General features: G+C 39.3%; 1 protein-coding gene across 4 annotated transcripts; it reads right to left on the bottom strand.

Annotated features, from left to right (window-relative positions):
- Window positions 1-4,709: 4,709 nt before the first annotated feature.
- Window positions 4,710-20,606, bottom strand: itcha (itchy E3 ubiquitin protein ligase a). Of its 4 annotated transcripts, none has more exons than XM_018726030.2 (24): window positions 20,527-20,606; window positions 16,746-16,843; window positions 16,246-16,387; window positions 15,595-15,719; window positions 14,662-14,796; window positions 14,333-14,378; window positions 13,939-14,102; window positions 12,909-13,104; window positions 11,839-11,934; window positions 11,323-11,497; window positions 10,709-10,778; window positions 10,391-10,475; window positions 9,893-10,021; window positions 9,331-9,403; window positions 8,711-8,782; window positions 8,365-8,453; window positions 7,542-7,701; window positions 7,265-7,398; window positions 7,002-7,142; window positions 6,645-6,765; window positions 6,358-6,462; window positions 5,885-5,981; window positions 5,668-5,740; window positions 4,710-5,452 (listed from the first exon to the last, which is right to left on the bottom strand). In XM_018726030.2, the coding sequence occupies exons 2-24, from the start codon at window positions 16,816-16,818 to the stop codon at window positions 5,353-5,355; spliced, it is 2,601 nt and encodes an 866-aa protein (XP_018581546.1). In that variant the 5' UTR covers window positions 16,819-16,843; window positions 20,527-20,606; the 3' UTR covers window positions 4,710-5,352. The 4 variants fall into 4 exon arrangements, with proteins under 4 accessions (XP_018581546.1, XP_018581545.1, XP_018581549.1 ...); XM_018726029.2 differs by lacking the exon at window positions 20,527-20,606 and adding an exon at window positions 18,684-18,806; XM_018726032.1 differs by lacking the exons at window positions 4,710-5,452; window positions 5,668-5,740; window positions 5,885-5,981; window positions 6,358-6,462; window positions 20,527-20,606 and adding an exon at window positions 18,684-18,806 and having other exon boundaries at window positions 6,683-6,812.
- Window positions 20,607-21,013: the final 407 nt, after the last annotated feature.

The raw sequence follows: 21,013 nt of genomic DNA on the forward strand, positions 1-21,013 counted from the left end.
TTGTTTTTTGTGGTTATATCGTCGTGTAGAAGTCTCAGAATGTTGTGGAATTTCCTCCTCGCACGTATTTACATACAAAACGCTGTTAACTCCTCCCACTCAGTGTGATGACGGAACTTGTTTGAGGATAGGAAGGGACAAGTTTTATATAGCACTGTCTGTGCTGTAACACACCCTGTAGGAAACTAATGTCAAGTTCTTCACTGAATGGTTAGTGTGGATGTGAAACTAAGGCTGAAATTTTGTGAAAATCATTTTGAAAATATGAATATGCATACTAATATTAGTGATCATTTAGATGGACATATCTGCTTATTAACCAAGTATGTTTCTGATCAGGACAGAATGTAAAAAAATAAATGAAGATCAGTGGGAAAACTGGACCTACATACAGAAAACAATCTTTACATTGTCAAAAGCCCAGTGAGAGTCAATGGAAATATGGCCGGGAATTTCAAAATGCTTGCATGAAGTGCAAGCAAACACACAGTACTGTGCAAACGTTTTAGGCACTTGGGGGAAAAAAAAGCCATAAAGTGAGAATGCTTCCAACAATAATGCTCTTAATTAATAAACTTCCTGCAAAGCTTAGTAACCATCCATCATCAACAACTGCATGGCTTGGTGGGTTTGGCTGGGTCCTGCTCTCTAGTGGATCTGGGGTTCAAGTCCTGCTTGGGGTGCCTTGCGATGGACTGGCATCCCGTCCTGGGTGTGTACTGGGTACGCTCCAGTTCACCGCAACCCCGCTTGGGATAAATGGTTTCAGACTCTGTGTGTACTATCTTTCTTTAACGACATACAAAACCCTTACTGTAATACTATAACTTTTTGCAAAAGGAGTGCTTGTAAATCTAAAATATGCTCTTTCCCATTGAAACTAATGCAGAGGATATTACTGTAAATAACCGTCTAAAACATTTCTGTGAAACATCTAAGTGCCTAAGACTTTTGCACAGTACTGTACTTAAAATTCTCACGACATGTTTTACATATTTAACCCTAAGCACTTCTTACTAACAGCTTGAGTAATGCATGACTTCCACGAAAAACAAGAATGCAATTCAACGGTGTTCTTAGGGGATGGGGAGGGTGTACGTGAATATGAACACTATGCATCTGCCTGCAGGGGGTCAACTGTTGAAGAAAAGGGCAACACACACCCTGTGCGATTGTATGGGACACTACCCCATATTTTCTGTTGAAAACTGGGCTGTTTCGCCAAAACACATCAGCAGCTCTAAGGGGTTATTTGCCATTCATCTCTCCGCTATGGTTGTGAAAAATGAAAGTAAGGAGAAAACCGTATCTATAAATGTGGATTTTTTCACATCTACTTTGAAAAATATTTCTGGAATCTATCTGGGAAAATGTGTATTTTGATGAGGACTTTTAACGAAACACAAAAATTGTAGTAATTCATGGTAATTTATCCAATGGTGCTCAGGATTTTCATTTGTTGAAACACTGCAAAAGTTTTATTGTATTTCAAGAGGCAAAACTTTGAAAAATTATCTTCAGATACACATAATATATAGTAGCCCCCCCTACATTAATCATTTAAACCTACAGGCTTCGTGATTAGAAATAATTAATAAAACACATTGCAGAGGAGTTTGAACGTATTACAAATATATCATTGCAGCACATGGGTGTGTGGCCACACCTACCTTCCAGATTACTCGTCACACTTAGTTCAGATATGACAGTAAGGTGCAGTCATAGCTTTTCAGTGGAATGTGTTGCATTGCTGGCCTCCTACTGAACTCAGTGTGGGTGTTTTGCAGTTTCTAATTAACTTTGGGTCACAAGGAATAATAATGTAATAATCCACACCTTACTTCCAGAGTAAGTGATTCACATTAATTTGGACTCACATAGTTGAAGAACACAACCTATTACTAAGGAACAAATATCTAAATGGAAAACAGCTATACAAAAAATGATGAATGAATTTCAACTTCAATTATGGCAGTGAAACAGAAAATGAAATCTATTTCCGCAAGTCTGTATAAAACTTCAAAAAAAGAGGAAAAAATGGACAGCACAATTAATTCTTCACGTATTTATTTTAACATTTCTAAACGGATTCAAACATTTTATAAGCATTCTATTAATTTACAGTAAAATGACACAGCACATATCTGCCCCAAGTTACTAAAACATTGTGCATTTTACAAAAACAATAAATTCATTAACATAATTTACAGCACCTATAGAATATATGATGGAATTTGTTCAATATCAATGTTTAAAACAAAATCTCTACAAGAATATAGAAAAAAAAAAAAAGCACAATCCATTTTATTCTGAAAGAAGGATCACCTACAGGTGTTTTACTTGATCTCAGGTTTCACAAAACTTGCATTTGTACATTAAACCTTTTACAAGAATGCTAGGAAAATAATGTTTTATTATAGTATCTGCAGATTTATAGGTTTAATTTTACAATAAATACTTAATAAATAAATTGATGGGCGCTTCTTTGGAAAACAATGGCAATGAAAGATGTTCCCTTAAACAGCTTTTTAAAGCAGGGCTATGAATCCATGCACATACAGGAGACATGCATGTATACACAGATAGATGACAGTGTTTTTTTTTTTTTTTTTTTCTGCCAAGGTACACCCCTTACACTGTATAACATACTGAACAGTGAATCAAGTTTATACAAATAAAGTGGTACATAATACATTACTTCAACATTACTCAGCTGATCAACATGATTTCTGAAAAGCACTATCATTGTGAAATCTGTATGGCAATAAATATTTCTGGAGAAACACTGAGGCCAAATATTATTGCCCAACTAGTTTCATGACAACAATGCACTTCCACAACTGGCTCCAGCTACACAGTATGTCATTTATTCTTTTTTCTCAGTAGACAAGTGTGAACAGCTACCGGCAGTGTCCTTCCTAGCTTAAACAGAAGTTCAAAACAAGACCTATGCCTCATAGTAAAACATACCTATCATCAATCTATATCTATGATTCTCCCTCATGAGTGGTTGGTGGACTGAATCGCAGTTACTTTAACTGTACAACTGGTTAACATATTTTAACACATTTACTATTTTCTTGTTGCTTAGCAGTAGGTCACCTGATGCTTTACTCTTTTAAATATCTAGAAGTACAAACAGCATGAAATGCTGGGGAAGGTCCTACACCACTTAAACATCACGATTGATTAAAAAAACATCCATATTATGAATGTCTGTATAAACCAAAAACTATAAAAAGCCCTATAAAACTAGGGCAACTACAAATTCATTAGTTGACTATATATATATATTTTTTATATTTTACAAGAGTCTTAAGCAAAGTTTATAGAAAATTTCTCCAGGTTAATTTATCTAATGGCTGGAAAACAGCACAACAGTCAGCAATAAAGCAGGTTTATGCAGAAGCCTAGACATTTCATTTGAGATTAGTTACACAGCTTTTCAGTATATTTTCTGTAAACAAGCCCAGTTATAGTTATTGTGTCTCTTACATTAAAGAGTTTGTGATTTTACAAAGCTGTTTTACTTCTCTTGAACCAATACAACTCTCAGAATGAATAACAATTATAAAGCATACATAAATCTTACAATTTGAAGCTCAAAATAAATTACATTTTGTCTCTATGTTTAAAAAATTTGAGTTGGTAATTTTCAAACATTTGAACGTTTATTTTCTTCACTTGCCAATTTGTTTCTTTTTTGTTTACGGTGGGACAAAAAAAAAAAAAAAAACGTGCATTTCCATACCCCACCATTACTTCCCAGCAAAGCACACCCAAACAGGAGTGTGGGATTGGATTGATTGAACTCAACTCCACAGTGTTTACAACTGTTGTCTGATGTTCCTGAGGGTTTCTAATCAAGACAAAAGACACCGAACATTGCACAAGATAAATAGATCAAATCCATCAACAATCAGAAACGGAGTAGGAGTTTGTGGAATATTAGTCATTTTGACTTTGCTTTAATTTAGCTCAAAGTTGATAATGGAGAAAACTGTGTATTTGTTATATCCAAAACTATTACACAACATACCCAGCAAGTAAACTAAGGTATGTTTATTATTATGCATTTAAAAGATAAATCCTGCAATGGACTGGAATCCTGGCCACAGTGCGCCCTGCATATGTACACCCTACATTTCTAGGATAGGTTCTAGAACACACAGTAACCCTGCATATTCAGTCCATGAAAACAGAATAAAGAAAGTCTTACAGCAAATTAACATTATAGCTTTATCTGATGTTTTTACAGCTACTAAAATTTGAATAAATTGTGGGACTAGATATTATTAAAAGATATTCATCTTTTATTGATTGTGGCATAGTGGTAAAAGTGAGACTTTCAATTTATACACAAATTGAGATACGAACAGACTTCCAGTCCCAATTGTGCTCATAAGTTGACGACTCAGTGTATTTCAACTGCATTATACTTCCATGAAAGCATTTTCAAACTAAAAATAAAATTAGATTTGTTAAAAGTGCAGTTTTTGTGCACAAGAACATTATCCTCATGAGAATTCAGATATCCACCTGATAGATTAAGCTGCAAATTTTTTTTGTTCACCATTATTTTTCTTGATTTAAATAAATTACGTTTATATTTAAGAGCAAAATTAGCATAGTAAGAAATAAAATTTGACTAAATAAAATTTCAGCAAATCTCAGTCACCAAAAGTTTGCTACAAAAATAACAAATGATTTACAACTCTTTAAATGTGTAGACATTTACACATGTAACATCTAATACAAATACAGTATTTGCAGGCACTGTCTGAAATAGAAAAATATAACATTGTAAGCTATGGAGGAAAAAAACTCTACACAAAATACAGTGTCAGCAGGGCATTTTTACATGTGACTCCTCATTCTGCCGAAGTAGCTACTTCAAGACAACATGGTTGAAGGAACAAATGGGACTGAGGAGTTTATAGTGCATAGTTCAGTCTCTGTTCAATACTGAACAAACCTTTTGCTGTGTGTGTATATTGTTTATGAACTGGAAAATCAAAGTATGTGGAACACTGGAAGCAGGGAAACTAAAATATCAGAACCTGCTTTCCTTCTGTTTCAAACATATTTGCATAGCTTAACCTGGACTCATCCACGCTATACAAATGAGACTTGAACCTGGGAAAGCACTTTCTGAGCATTTGAGCGCAAGCCAGGCCATCGGAGAGGCAAATTCTCTAAGTGACTATCCGCATAAACAACTCTGCACAGCGACTGCTCATACAGAAACTACAAACATGGACAATGCATCACAGAGAACACCACAAGGCAAAGGACCAAGTGACCCTCAGATCTACTGTTGCTTGGTAGAAAAAGTTGCCACTCCTCTCTCCACTACTCTTGTCCAAAGCCTTCAGTTTCTTCAATAGCAAACATCAGCTTCTCTTTCAGCTGCTCATAGCTTTTGTAGGGAGGCAGATCCAGCCGATTAAAGCTAATATTAAAAAACAACACAAGTGCAAATAAGAATATATATCAAAGTACAACAGGGCAAAACTGAGGATTTAAGTTGCAAAACTAAACACTACGTTTTTCTCTAACAGATCTTCTCTTTGTGCTACAATCAGATAGATCAAATGCAATTTGAGACTATAAGCAATAAAAAGTACACAAAGAAAAAATGTTTTAATATCTTAGAAATTAACTTGCCAAGTGTGACTTCTTGGCAACCAATTTTCTTTTCCAACTTTCTCAATGCAGAACTTCTGTGGACCATTGCTCCCTGGGGAAAAAAAGCAGGTGGACATTTAAGCAAAACCTTAAGAAAACAGGTTCAGGATTACAGGCACTTACACATGAACTGAGCAAAATCTTTTCAAGCTCTCAGGAAGGGCAGAGAAAGATTGCATCCTACCACAACGCTTACCCATCAGGTCAGCGAAACCTCCAACTGGCAGACGACAGGTCCCAGTGACAAATTGCAGCAACCTCATTCGTTTTTCATTATCCATTTCCTTAATGAACTGCAAAGCAACATTTTAAATGTGCAAATATAACATTTTCAACAGAATCATTGTGTTTGTTATTCTTGAGGTGAGAAATACCTGTCGATAGTTGATATTTTTCGTTAACTGTTTATTAACCATGCATCAAATGAAATATTTACTAATCATATGCAAAAGTATCAGCAAGTGGCTGTTTGTGTATCAGCAGTTGTATTTTTCTGAAATATTAAAAAAGAGAAATGCATCCAGACTGCTTAATGTTTAAGTGCAAAAAAAAAAAAAAAAGCGACCATATTCTTTTCTTGTTCTTACAGAAAACCCATATCGCTAATCTTCTGGGACCGAGTGATTTTTCTTTGTTGAATTTCTTAAAATTACCACAGGTGGTACATACTTGCCAAAACCACACGATTTGTTTGCTGCTTCTAGCATAATGCCGGTATATGGTGTTCCTCTGCCAGTCCACGAGGTCTATCTCTTGCATCCCACACAACATCACCTTTAGAAGATAAATATACATACATGGAAATAATAAGAATTCATCCTGGTGGTCTCCATCTTGACCTGCTGAGACCTTACTTTTTTACTGCTGTCATGGGGCCATTTAAATTATCTTATGTATGCAGGACAACAGCTGCTCCACAAAATTACACAATCTTTTACTCAGGATCACAGACTCACTTCTAATTCCTTTGCATCAAAATATTGCAGGTACTGCTGCGGAAGCACTTCATTGAAGCCTTCAAAGAAAGCCTGAGTCTGTTCTTCAACACCCCTAGACAGCCTCCACTCAGCTACAAGCCTACAGGATACAGAGGAAAAACAACTGGTCTCCTTCCAACTACCACTCTAAGGAAAAAAAAAAAAGAAAAAAAAAAAAACAACTCTAGTTGAGAAATGCAAAAAGCATTAGTTTTCATACATTAGCCAGATGAGAACATGAATTAACATTAAAAGGAAGGTAGGCTGCAAAACAGCTGAATAAATATCTCCACATTGGTTTGTTCAAACCTCTTCCAGTGTTTTTTGGATATGTACCTGATGTATTCTTCTTTGTTTTCTTCTGTGACTAAAATATTGCTCCCATTTGGTTTTAGTTCATGCGTTGTGACTTCACCCAAGATTTCTTTATCCACAGAGAAGAACATTTCAAGTCCACACTCTTCAATATTGTTCTCTCTAAAATACAAAAAAAATTGTGCAGAATTTTTCCTATCAAGGTTCTGGTGAAAAATATGACAGTGCTGATGCCCATAAAAACAATTTAATAAAATATCAAAAAGTATCTTAACAGAGCTTACTTGATCCAAATGAGGGAATTGTAGAATTCAGGATCAATAGATTCTAGATCTTTTAAAGCAAGTGGTTTGTTTAAAATACGCTTATAGAAAGGCAGCGAGAACCCCGTGTCAATGAATTTCCCATGAAACAATGCCTGAAAACATAAAAGAACAAGCAAAACTAAAACACTGAACAGAGAAACATAATACCTATTATCAGAGGTTCCTCACAACAAATGTTTGGAAAAATAAGAACCTGCTTTATAAACAATCCAAGGGAGGGGAAAAGGAAACCCACCATGGCGATGAAGCGTCCAATGAACTTGAAGTATTTGAGGTGGTCTGGGTTAATATAGGAGGCCGGATTAATTTGCAGGCAGTAATTGTCCTTGCCTGCATACTCAAAGAGGCAGTACATAGGATTCAATACCTCATGGGACAGCAGGAAAAACCACTCCCTGCAAAGATTAAAACAGCAGCTGTATTCACTAGGATTCGTTTCTTTTCTGAAAGGCCTTACCCCAGATGTGTCTGAGTGAGCTGAATACAGAGAAAAAAAAACAAAACATGTACTAATATTTGATGAAAAGAAAGTGGAAGAATTGTTTTTCTCTGTGAACAATGATGATGGAAAAAATGTAGCTGAACGAAAGCAAACTTATGGTTCTGCTATAATTAAACCTATTACATTTAGCAGACACTATTCTCCAAAGCGATGTACATCTCATAGAAATTACAATTTGTGCATTACATCAGGAGAAAGAGACATAGCTGCAGACATGTGACTGTTAAGTAAACTTAGTTTCTTTTCACTTTATGCACCGATGTTCATCGCACAAGTAGGTGCATAAAACTCAGGCTAGACTAATCCTGATCACCTTCCTACATTTTTTAATTAAAAAGGTGCACAAACATTTACATACAATACAGGAGTAGCGGCTGTGTAAAAGCTTATCTGGGGATGACGATAAAGTTACGGTGCATGAACATTTACACCATACATGAGCTTGAGAGATCATGGGTGAACTGAGTCCGGAAAAGGTGAGTTTTCAGATCCTTCTTGAGTGTAGACAGAGTTTCTGCAGTTCTGAGTGAGAGGGGGAAGAAAGAAAGAAACTTACCTGGCCACACCCCCATAATCCAGGCCTTCCTCTCCTGGGAAAATGACCCACAGCCTTCGTCGAAGATCTTGTGAATTAAAGCTCATTATCTAAAATTTTTAAATATTTTTCAGAGTACAGCAACTTTAAACACCATGCTGCTCTAATTTACTCTTGGCAAAAAGTGGTGAAACCCACCGTACAAAGTGCAAGCAGCAGTGAATGTCTCCACATCAACGCAAACACACATAAACCAAAAAGCTATTTAAATAAGAAACCAATCTAATTATCTACAGAGAAAAAAAGCAGATTAAACAAGTCTAGTCTACAAAATTATTTCATGCTTCATTGGTAAACATATACTAACTTGCTGGAATGAATCTTCAAACAATGTTTTGCGGCTGACGGTGATCTTTATATGCTGGGGCATTGACAATTGCTGCAAATAAAATATTTTTTAAAAAATTAGTCATCAGTTAAAGCTCACCATTTCTCACTAACACACTAAGATAGCACTATTTCATACAAATTAAACCTAATGCAACTAAATGACATCCAAGACTTCTGTTAGTCATATAAAATACACATGAATACAACAACAAGCTTGAAAAAACAAGTGCTTATCCTGGGTAAGCAGGGCAAGGAGAGATAAAGGGGACAATTTAAAGTGTGTTATTAACACTGTGGCCCAGCAAGAGATGAAGAAGCAAAGCTTGGACTGCTCAAGGAAGCAAAAGAGGCCAAACCAGTCCATGTTCATAAAGTTACACCACAGGAGGCTCCATATGGGATGTAAACACTCCCATGTTCCACTGTGTCCCTATTCCATGCTTCATCTGCCCCTCATCACACAGTGTAAAAGACTTAACTTTTGAGATGGAGATCCTGAGTATGTAATCCAAGGACTTGCTGCATGCTGGATTTTATGCGACACTCGGGCAGCGACACCAAGTACGCCTGTCACTATCTTTGGAACTGGATACACACCTGACACCAGAATCTGAAGTACTGCACTTTGGCCTTGAAGTCTCGTACATAGGTGATCTGGGGCCCATTTTCACTAGAACAGAGATCAAATGAACAGTTAAGACATACAAAAGATTTAAGTATTTAAAAAATGTCAATCTTTAGTAGAGAAGTCCAAGAAAGCAGGGAAAACAGTGCTTCTACTAGTAGAACCTATTAAAATATGGCTATTTATGCCCTGAATTAATACATTTTACAGACATTTGTCCAAAGAAACTTAGTTAGTAACCAGCTACAGTTAAAATTACACTAAGCATATCGGACTGAATGACAAATATCACAGGGCATACTTTACATCACAATGTCTGATCAAATTCATCACAGTACACAATGCAAACATTAACCAAGAACAAAAATGATCGAAAATCAACTACAACAGAACATATACAGATGCACTACCCAACAACCACCTTTTAAAATCAAAGATTCAAATTAACACCACACTGGACAATCGTAAACACAATAAAGATGACAACACAGTACATAAAGGCTGAAGTAAAATACTAATAGTACTGAGACTCACAGGGACGATTTTCCAGTTCGAGGATCGATGTACGTAGTGGTTTTGCGGTTGTGATCGACAAAGTAGGGAATTCCTTCAACAGTGAATCTCATTTCCCAGCCTTCAGGTAACGGTTTCTCATTTAACAACCTGCAATGCAGGACCCATTATCTATCATGCCCATAACTTCCAAATCTTCAACTCCAGTCAGAAATGCCCTTTCCAGTAAGGTGACAATCTATCATGAAACTAAACAACATGTCAGAGCAAAGGCTTTTGCAGGGGTTCCTTTTCAACTCAGCCACAATTTAGATCTAAAAAGGATAATAGTAAAATTGCTGAATTATTGTTAACATTGTTAATACTTAACTGCTCAAGTCTAGTTTCTAAGGGATTGGTACAGAGCTGGAAGTTTTCAGGTTAAGGACTTTTCTCAAGAGTAAGACAGCAGGACCCATTACAGGACTTGAACTGACAACCCTGATGTTAAATGTGCATGTTCTTATCCAGAATACTTACCCTTGAGTGCGGGGGTCCTCCCACTGAGTACTTCGTGTGGGGTGGTGAACAAAGTACACTCTGCCATTGGTGTCCGTCCTTTTTTCTTTGAGAAAGAAAAACGTACAAATGTTATGACCTTTCCATAATCTTACTCTGCTAACATCCAATTTTGGGTAAAGAAAACAGTGCCCTGATGTACAAAAAGTATATACAGTAACAAAATTACTATACGAGTACTCGACTGAAATGTACAAAATATTAAGTATTTTAAAAACACCTATCAGTATTTTGTTCAACACAAAACAGATTTGTGAGTTTAATAAAAGCTTTTATTACCCCATCCATGTGGCAGAGGTCCTAGCGGATCAAACTCTTTATTAGACAAAGCCGGAATTTGATCCTGAAGCTTCAATAAATAAAAAATAAATAAGAAAACAAGCATGCAGTACATTTTGACACTTTGCCTGCCTTTGCTAATTTCTTTTATAAACAGGTCTTGTTTTCTTGTTCTTTACATTCATCTAAGTTTAGAGTTATATATTTCTGTTCTTGTAAATGAGGAAAATTAAACTTACAGCAGTGATCATTTATAGAGTTGTTCCCTCTTAAGCATTTTGGAGACAAATTAAGTTATAACTCATGGACTCAAATCCCACCCTTCAACTGTAGTACCCTTGAGCAAGGTAGTTAGCCTAAATTTCTCCAATTAAACTACCCAGCTGTCTAAATGGATAAATAACTAAGTCGCTTCGGAGAAGAGCATCAGCTAAATGAAAAAGTGTAAATACATTTCAAGGTAACATGATAGCTTCATAAACCTTCACATGTGTTTTATATGACTGCAGTTGTCATTTGGTGCAAACAGAACTGATGTGTTCACTCCTTACTGCTATACCAAGGTAAATATACAGGTACAACTGACCGTACAGCTGCAGGAGGCAGCCACCTACCCCGAATATAAACCTCTGGTTGAACTGCTGCATGGCTCCCTGCAGCTGGCTGCGCTGCAGTTGCCACTCCTCGTAGTTGCGGACTGACTCCACTGTGGGCCTCTGCCAGGTCGTGGTCCTTGTGATGTGATCCACATAGTAAATTCTGCCCATGGGGTCCACCCGTCTTTCCCAACTGGAAAATTGGAGAATGGGAGTCTTCATTATCCCCATGTTCACTTTCACTTTTCTCAAGAGCGCACAACTTGAAATTTTGCAGGAAGGCTTTTTATTCTATTATCCTTGCTCAATACTAACAATGAAATCACCACAAAAATAGGCATTAAACTGAAAAAGTAAGTTTAACAGTAAGATAAAAAAGCAGTACTGAGGCTGTGAAAGTTATCTGAAGGGGTTCCAGTTCTATTTATACAGATTGAAACAATAATCTGCCTTATTAAACGTATGTTACTCCACGATACAGCCACAACAAAAGTCTGCTTATACTGTGTAAGCCAGTTGCATAATAAGTGTTACCCAGTAGGCAGAGGCTCTGGCCTGTCCCACGTTGTCCGCTTTTCAATGTGATCCACAAAGTACACCCTGCCACCCTGATCTACTCTCTGCTCCCACCTTGACAAGGGCATAAGCATAACAACAAAAGCTCTTAAGACAAAATGACAGCCATATTTTAATTAAAAAAATAAAAACAACGAAAAGCAAAATGTTCTGTATTAAGCACAAATAAACTTACAGGACAGATAAAAACCTTATTAATCCCAAAGAAGGAGGCTACAGCACCTTACATACAAAGTAGTGACAGACAGTGGAATAAATATCACACTGAGATAAGTACAGACAATAAGCAAAATGATAAATATAGAAAATTTTTAGACAGTTCAGTACTCGGACAGTAAGAGGTCAGTAGCACCTCAAAACCAAGAGGATATGTTATAGAGCCTAACAGGTATTAGCAGAAATGACCTCAGGTAGTAATCCTTGGAACAGCACAACTGGACCAGTGTATTGCAGAAAGTGCTCTCCCATTTAGGCAGGGTGGCACGTAGAAGGTGAGAGTCACAATCCATGACGGCCAGGAGTTTGTTTATAGCTCTTCTCTGTACAACCTCCTCCAAAGAGTCGAGCCTAACTTCCAGGAGCGAGCCAGCCTTTCTCATTAGCGTATTCCATATGCTGACATCACCTGCAGAAATACCATTGCCAAGTATAGAGCTGCATAGAGAACTGCACCAGCTACAACAGACTGATAGAACATCTGCAACAGTGACCCGCACGCTCTAACAGATCTGAGCCTAATCTACTTTGTACAGGGCCTTGATGTTGCAGGTCCACTGTACGCTGCCGTTCCGAGTCCATACCCAGGTACTTGTACATCCCCATCACCTCCATTTCCTCTCCATCAGTGACTACTGAACACAGAATGGCCTGAATTTTCAAACTGTCTTCAGATGCTGGCATAGGGTATATGACTTCACTGCAGAGTTGTGACTTAGTGTGACAGACTTCTGTATGTATGCTCTTTAATTAGGTGTTCTTCATGCGGCAGGAAAAGATGGCTTATTCTCCCCAAGTAAAAAAAGACTTACCCTGGGGGCAGCGGGCATGTGCTGATGGGACCGATTCTTGAGCTAGCTGGGGCAGTGTTGACCACCTGCCGGGCTCCAGGCAGCCCCAACTCGTGTGTTGCAGAGCTATTGCTGGATTCTAAACTGCCCACTGTGGACACACGCACCAGGGCCTCTGCGTTTGTCGCATTACTGGTAACTGACCCATTTGCAGAGGCTGCAAGAAAAGTAAAGCTTACAAACACACTGGAAGGATCAATGAACACAGTGGTATGAAATGCAGTGCCCACAGCAACACATCAGACAGACCGCAGCTGTGTTCTCGTAGAATTCATTTCACTGGACACTTTGGGCAGACACCTGTGTCTATCTCTTTCTCTACACAAAATCTGTTATGTGACCGAGAAGAGAGGAGTAGAGATCAACCACAGATATGAGTAAACAGGAACTGAAGAAACAGAACAGCTGCCATGTCTTTATTATTTAAAAAAAAAAAAAAAAACTGCCCATATATATGCACATATACATTACAAATTTTCCTTATGGTGCCTTTGTGCAATGAGTCATGTTTCTCTGCAGACTGTGCTGCATTCAACAACTGGTTAGGTAACTAGACCTTTGATCATAAAACTGACCCCCTGGTGGCCTGCTACTGATCTCTCGATTAGAGTAATCAACCAACGTCAACAACAGCTTGTCTCAAGCGGAATTGGGCAAACTGGAGCCTAACCTGGCAACACAGGACGCAAGGCCTAAGGGGGAGGGGACACACCCAGGATGGGACACCAGTCCGTCGCAAGGCACCCAAAGCAGGGCTCGAATTCCAGACCCACCATACAACGGGCACCAGCCAAACCCATCACGCTACTGTGCCACCCCCGATTAGAGTACTTAACATTTAATTCACTAAAACATGTATCAGTGTAAATGGGGAATAGGAGCAAGTACAGAAAATGTCTTATTTGCAACTTCAAGCAAAAATACTACAACTATACTGCTTGGTATAGATGTAAAAAGAAAGAGAAACACTAAAGGGCAATACCATACATACCTGAAGATGATGCAGGTCTGTGTGGGGTGGGTGGAGGAGGGCGAGAGGGCCGGGGTGGTCGTGACAACCTGGAGCCTCCCAGCGAGGGAGAGGGGGACCTTGGGATGCTGGGTGAAGCCTTGTCCTCAATGCTGTCAACAGAGGGTGACACGTCCCTGCTTGTCCTGTAATGAGTGAGATTTCAGAGGAACTTTAGTAACTGCATGTAAGGATGCCGCACAAGCCGCGTTTGTCATCCTGTACGATTTTTAACAGCTAAAGGTCTGGTAAACGTGTCTGTTTTGTTTACATTTATTCATTTAGCAGACACTTTCTTCTTTCATAGCTTATACAAGCAAAGGAGCATTAAAAAAAAAAAAAACATTTAAAATGAAGAAAAAAAAAAAACACATACCTCACATGGTCACTATTCTGCTGAGAGTCCCCATTTGAAACAGCACCTTTTGTAAAAATGTAAACAGCATCAAAATTTTCACTGTTATTCAAAGATGGAGAACGTGAGAACGGCTTCCTTCTTCGGGTGTTCAGGAAACACACAATCAACTTATTTCACTGAAGTTCTCTTCAAACCAGTCATTCCACAAGTAACAACTAATGGGGTCAGACCTGCACTTCTGATCAAACAATATTACACTAGACACAGGTATAAATAAATGTCATTCTCAAACCAAGTCCACTTCACTGAAATTGCTCCACCAGGTCGGTCTGTGTGGTAGTACTTACTGAGGCTGTTGGCAGTTCTGGAAGCAAATACTTCCGGATCAACCTGCATCCCATCGAGACAGACGCATAGATCTCCAACGATGTCAATCTCATCTTTGTCTGCGCTGAGCTGTAGAGTCTGCACCACTTCAGAGACTGAACGCAAGGGGAAAATAAGTATTTTATGCCCATACAGATCGAAACCTTCCAGAAAGTATGCATGGGAACAAAACTTACAAGAGCTTAATAGGAAAGGTATATTTGAAATGCAAAAAATTTCAAATGAGCCATCTGTTACTGCAGAACTGTTCAGCAAATGGAACTGGCACTAAATAAATACATATAATGGATGTTTCAGCTTGTATGCTGCAAATACATTTGTGATTTAGTGTCTGCATGCTAAAGCAGCACAAGAATGTAGTGCTTTGTGTCAAATGGCCATCAGCACATGTTAAGAATGGACTCTTCGTGTTGGCAGATCATCAGTTTGCCTTAATTGCTACCCTAGAAAGAGAACCACACCTATGTAACTGTAAATGGTTGCTAAAAAAGAACAAAATCTGCTTTCACAATAAGAAGAGCACAACATACTTAGAACAGTAACATTCAAAAGCACATACTTTTTAATGCTAGTGTTTTAAGTATGTTTTAAATTAAGCCCTGGCATTGTGGCACAGTGGGTAGTTCTGCTGCCTAATTGCTGGTGGGAATCTGGCTCAAGGTGTGTGGAGTTTTCATGTTCTCCCCGTGACGCCACTCCAAAAGCAGAAGGCAAGGGTAAACAACTTCTGTACCCTCTCACCATAAAAACCATTCAAGTGGTCACTTTTAGCGAAATTCAACATAATAGCACTTACCTCTCGTTACTTAAATTAAAGCATTCAACAGGGGGAAAAAAAAATTTAATTATGCAGTGCAGACAAAACACACAAAGAGAGAAGTAAATGGACTCACTTTTCATATTGTTGGATTTCAAGGTCTCACTCACTTCTAACGCAGCCATTCCTAATAAAACATCAGCCTTAAGGGTCTGGTAGCTCCACACCTTGAAAATTAATCTGCTGAAAGGAGTGACGATTCTGTGCAGGGAACAAATAATGTGTTGCATTACACTTTAGACACTTAGAGACAGTTACACTTTAGACACAGTTCATCTATGTCATGAACTGACAAATTAATCAATCACAACAGCAGATTTAAGATGGACTTAATGCACTTTTCAAGGATAGGTTCCAATTTATTCTTTGTGTGCTCAAAGGATTTTGGCATTCATGCATCACATCTATCCTTGGTTCAGAATATGAATGTCTTCATAATAAGCCACTTGACTCAGATGAAAATATATTTTGTTAGAATAAATCCTTGACCTCGGGAACATGCTGTGCTGCAGCAGCCGAACTGTGACCTCCTACTTTGTCAGCAGCATCAAACACAACTCTTTAGGGTGCGGTGTGTTTTTGTTTTCAGGCATCACTATGAAAGAGGGCTCAAAACGAGGTCATGGCAGAGGAAGAGGTTATGCACTAAACTAAGCAATACTCAGCTTCATATTACAACTGAAAAGACCCAAAAGGATTTGAATTCAGTCACACCGTGGGTACTTACACTGTGAGAGGCTGCTTCCATTTTGGACTGCTGGTGTTGTTGCATTTCTCTGTCTTTTTTGACTGACCATCAACAGCCACTTCCACATATGGACTAGGCCCAAACCAGTTCTTCTTGTTTTCTTTCAGTTTTGCTGATAACACTGTTCAGTAAAGGAAAAAAGACGTACGATTAAACACCTGCACAATATTTGCAGCTATTCTTTACACTGCAACCCCTAATATTTTACAATGCTTTGCTGGCAAAAAGGTGCCAGATTCAAGTGAAAGAAAACGGGCTGTGTGATTCCAGGTTAATTTGATGAAGCGGACCCAAACGAACAAGCCAATTTGCTTATATTATGTGCAAACATTGCATTTTTAAGAAAGCAAACTCAAATAAAGTAATTAACAAATGCAAATACTAAGAAGGAGAACAAATGGTGCAATTCCACACATGAAGCTATGAGAATTGAACAGTCCTTAGTGGCTGAAGGTTCTGCGTGCAGAACTTAAACCTACCAATAATCTGAAGCTGAGCTTTCATTATGCAGCCATTTACTGTGCCGGGCTTGGCTGCAACGCAGGCCATCATAGGGGAGAGCCGCCAACCTGCCAACCTGCGACACACACCAAGAGAGCACAAATCTTAATGTGTGGAGAGAAGACATCGTCCCTATTAGATGGCATCCAATCAATATTCATGGAACTATCTGCTGAATTCTAACAAGCAGAGGCAGTTTCCCCTGCAAGCACTTTAACGAACATAACCTTCAAAAGAAACCGTGCCGTGTGCACGCTCAGTGCTCCTTTCCTCCACTCTTCAAGAGTGCTTCAGATGGTCTGAGATGACAAAAACGGTGCATATTCTATAAGGTCAAAAGCACAACTCTCAAATCAAAGGAAGAAGAGAGCAGATGTCCTGAATTTTGTTGCATTAGGTTTCCTGCATCAAAGCAATGCAATGAAGAATAAAAGGTGAGATTTAGTACATTCTACAACCATACTAATTTTACAGACAAAAGGTTGATGAATGTTGCTTGGTTTCTTTCAGGGTGTTGGCTACCTGTGTTTTACCTTATCTACCCTGATCTCACATTCCTGTTACCCAATGACCCTGCAGATAAGAGTTACAGTTAAGGACCTTAACATTTTTTGCATAATTTGCTAAGGTAAAAGCTGGAACATCTGCTCACAATGTGGATATTTTACATTTTTCTTCTGGTGACAGCAACAGTCCTGCCTCAGTGGTGAAACAGCCCTGAATGAATAAACGCCTGCTTGCAAGTTCACTTTAACAGACTGTATCTAAGGAAAAACATGCTCAGGAAAACAGCAGCAACGCGTCAGCCACAAGTACAAGAGAAACACAAATTAAAGGTTTTCACAATTACAAAGTTTTCCCTCACCACCTCCACCAAAACAGATTCTCCAACTGTTTTAAACATACCCCCTGCACTATACTAATATACTGTACCTGTGTCTTAAACGGACACACTAACCCTGACCTGGCAGGATCAGGCCAGTGAAGTAACAAACTATTTCAGGCTAAGCATGGCACTTTACACTAAGACTGCCAATAATATGGCAGCAAAATAACCTGCATTCATTTAAATAGAAAAAGCAACAGAAAGTGACACCGAAAGGCACCTTATGGTGTGTAAAAATTAAGAGAAATTAAAATGTCACCATGAGTATCATATTCTGAAGCTTTTAGTATTCATTCAGAAGTGTGAAACACAGATCTCTGGTTTATATATGTATGGGCCACGGAACTCAAAGCTGATTAAACTCATTTGACTTTAGCGTGAATCAGGAAGTTATTCCTTAAGGTAATCTGTTACGATCAACAGCCCACAGCATTTTAAATTACTTACTAATACACATCTTATAAATATACCCAGACACGGCACTTTGTAAAACATATTCTATTACCAACTCAAAACAAAAATCATTCTGTTAACAGGCTAGAAAAATATGTTAATTATATTTTTACAATTGTTCTGGATCTTTCTACTTAACTGTGAAACAAAAGTATTAAATGGTGAGATAATCTTTAGCTGCAACACTGAATAAAAACATTTTCCGAAACATATTACAACAGAAAACTTAACGGTTTTTACACCTGCCATTATGGCTTGCAAGATTTTTTGTGAGCAAAAACTGAAATTCCAGGAACAGGAACCTCTGGTACTTGGACAGTCAATGACAAGACAGAGTGCAGAATCACCGGCTCTAGATGCTAAAGCGCCATCAAGAGAACGGGCTCTGCACCACACCTTTTCTCCGAAACATCGGCAGATTAACTTAGGACAAATGACAATGCTTCAGGGGACAAGAAGCCCTCTGGATGACTGTAAAAGTGTAGTAGGGCTACAGTATAACAACGGACTGCAGGGTGGCATCAGCTGCTGGACAAATGGCAAGGACTTTAGAGAGGGACCAAAAAAAAAGGTTAACCTGCAAATACCAAGGAAAAACAGCTTCATTTAAAGATAACGGTGCGACATGCACTCAGAAGAAGCAGCAGTACGCAAACATGACATCATTCAACTTGAGCTCCACGCGTCACTGACATGTCTGCAGAGAAGAAAGCAATGCCAGAAGTGGTTAAAAGAGGAGTGGCGGTGGATTGCAGACCAACAGAGTAAATTAAAAACATCCAATAAGCTCTCTCTCACCAACTTTGCAACAAAATAAGATGACCTCAGACAATGACACAGCCAAAATGTTCTGCATGTTAAAAAAAAAGTCTAAGGAACAATACATAACTACACTGGTTTGATAAAGGGTGGCCCCCATACGACACCAATAAGGATTTTGAAAGAGGGGGGAAAAAAAAAAAAAAATGTACATGTGACAGCAAAACAACAAAAAGGAAAGACCTGGTCTTCAGTATTGAGCTAAATGTGGCGGAATGAATTCCCACCCTCCCTCGGAACTGCTGTGTCCCTTAAAGCAGTCAAGAAGGGTCGTGAACCCACTTCCCAGCTCCTAATCCCTTTATAAATTAATCCTAGGCATCAGTTTATCAATTACAGTAAATAGTGTGTATAAATCTAAGCCCTCTATTTTCCAGTGCACTTTTATTTACTCTGAGCCACAGGTTACTTTGGAGAACAGCATCTGCCAGGTTAATAAATGTAAATGCACGTTGTTGCAAACACGTCGTGAAAGCAGCCGTCTCTGCCACCGCAACAGCAGCGTCTTCCTTTGCTGGACCTCAAACCTGCAGAGAGAACACGTTGGACTGAATGGCGTGCGGACGGACGCTTTTTCAGACCAGGCCAGATTCGCACCGAGGCGGTTCAGCGGTGCCCTTTGGAGGACGATCACAGAGGCAGACTGACCGAGCGCACCTGTCCACCTCCACTCTCATCCCGTGGACATTCTCCAGGTATCACCTTCAACACGCACATCTGCACACAGACACCCCCCAAGACATTCAAACGTCCATAATGAACCTGCATCACTGCTAGTCTGCACATAATAGCCATGATAGTTCACAAAGACAAAATAACCATTTCTCTACTAACATGGTCTGAATGGAAAACAGTGTCAAAGATTGCTCAGCAATCTCCGAGTCTTTAATAGTTTCAAAAGCATTTTTAAGAGGAGGGCATCCAGGTCGTGTGTCTAATGTCAAAATAATCGCTATTTTTACCAATAAAGAGTTTAGAGTGAGTAAAGTTTCAACTGAGGGACTGGAGGCAGTTCCTTCTGATATCACATCGATCCGCCGGTATTCGGAACCCGTCTCAGACGTCTGACTGAGACGGCGTCTCACTTTTGCTTCGTTCATTTCGGAGCGGTACGTGACACAGCATGATGATGATGTTAATAATAAGATTAAGAAGAGAGTGCAATAAAAAGACAGGGGAGAAAAACATCAGAGAGGAGTCCTGTCTGCGGGCTCGTGCCGTGCAGCCCTTCACTTCAGACCGGAAAACCGCCAAGTCAGAGGCACCAGACCAGTGACCAGCCAGGATGACAGCAGGAAAAGCGACGACCTGCGCGATCATGTCACAACAATGTCTTTGGTCAAACGGCTCTTCCACTGACACCAGAGCAGAGCCGAGCAGAGCCATCCATCTCGGTGGGCTACCGAGCCGGCACAGCCAGAGAGGAGGATACTCTGCACAGCCGCCTCAGACAGACAGCAGCAGTGCGGGGCTAGTAGCTACACAAGATTGTAACTCTCGCATAACACTGACTGAGACCACGCACACAGCCAGCCCGCGCTCTAGAACGGCTGCTTCCAGCTGTCCGCACAGAACGAGTTACTGCACTGTATCTCACCGACCTTCTGAAAGCTGTCAGCGGATGTTTGTTTCCCAGCGCGTCCCAGCTCACTTCTGGAAGGGAACTTCCGCCATCTTTGAAGCCCGATCACGTGATGTGCGTATGTGCGTGCGTGACCTGACGCGACCGCAGCGCGCATCTCGCGCGACTTTTCCCACAACATGACGGGGACATGACGTCATCAACCATCATCCGCTGTCATCGGTGCCGCCGGGTCATGCCGGCTTTGTGTGCGGGCGGTGTGAATGTTCAAATTTAGTTAGTCGATCATTGGTATAATAAGGGGCGAGCCCCTTAGTATTCGTGAGTGTTTCCTCTGCAGTATTGTTTATATTTTTGCCCTACCAATTACCTGACAAGTTGTTAAGCTTCTGACTCGGAGTCGGATTTCTTTTTGTCACACACTAAGTCTGTCTTTACATGTTCTGTCTAAATCTGTCTCAAACTAATTTCTTAAAAGTTTTGCTTCTGGGTGGGGTTTGGCGTTT

This window comes from Scleropages formosus, chromosome 22, assembly GCF_900964775.1.
Source record: "Scleropages formosus chromosome 22, fSclFor1.1, whole genome shotgun sequence".
Lineage (NCBI taxonomy): Eukaryota > Metazoa > Chordata > Actinopteri > Osteoglossiformes > Osteoglossidae > Scleropages > Scleropages formosus.

What these genes read in the sequence shown, in the direction of transcription:
- itcha (XM_018726029.2), bottom strand. Translation starts at nt 18,712, where the DNA reads ATGAAGCTGTTTTTCCTTGGTATTTGCAG. An exon ending in CAGAATAGTGACCATGTGAG is followed by an intron (nt 14,103 to 14,332) that starts GTATGTGTTTTT and finishes CACTCATTACAG; the next exon opens with GACAAGCAGGGACGTGTCAC. An exon ending in TTGAAGATTCATTCCAGCAA is followed by an intron (nt 8,454 to 8,710) that starts GTTAGTATATGT and finishes TAAAAATTTTAG; the next exon opens with ATAATGAGCTTTAATTCACA.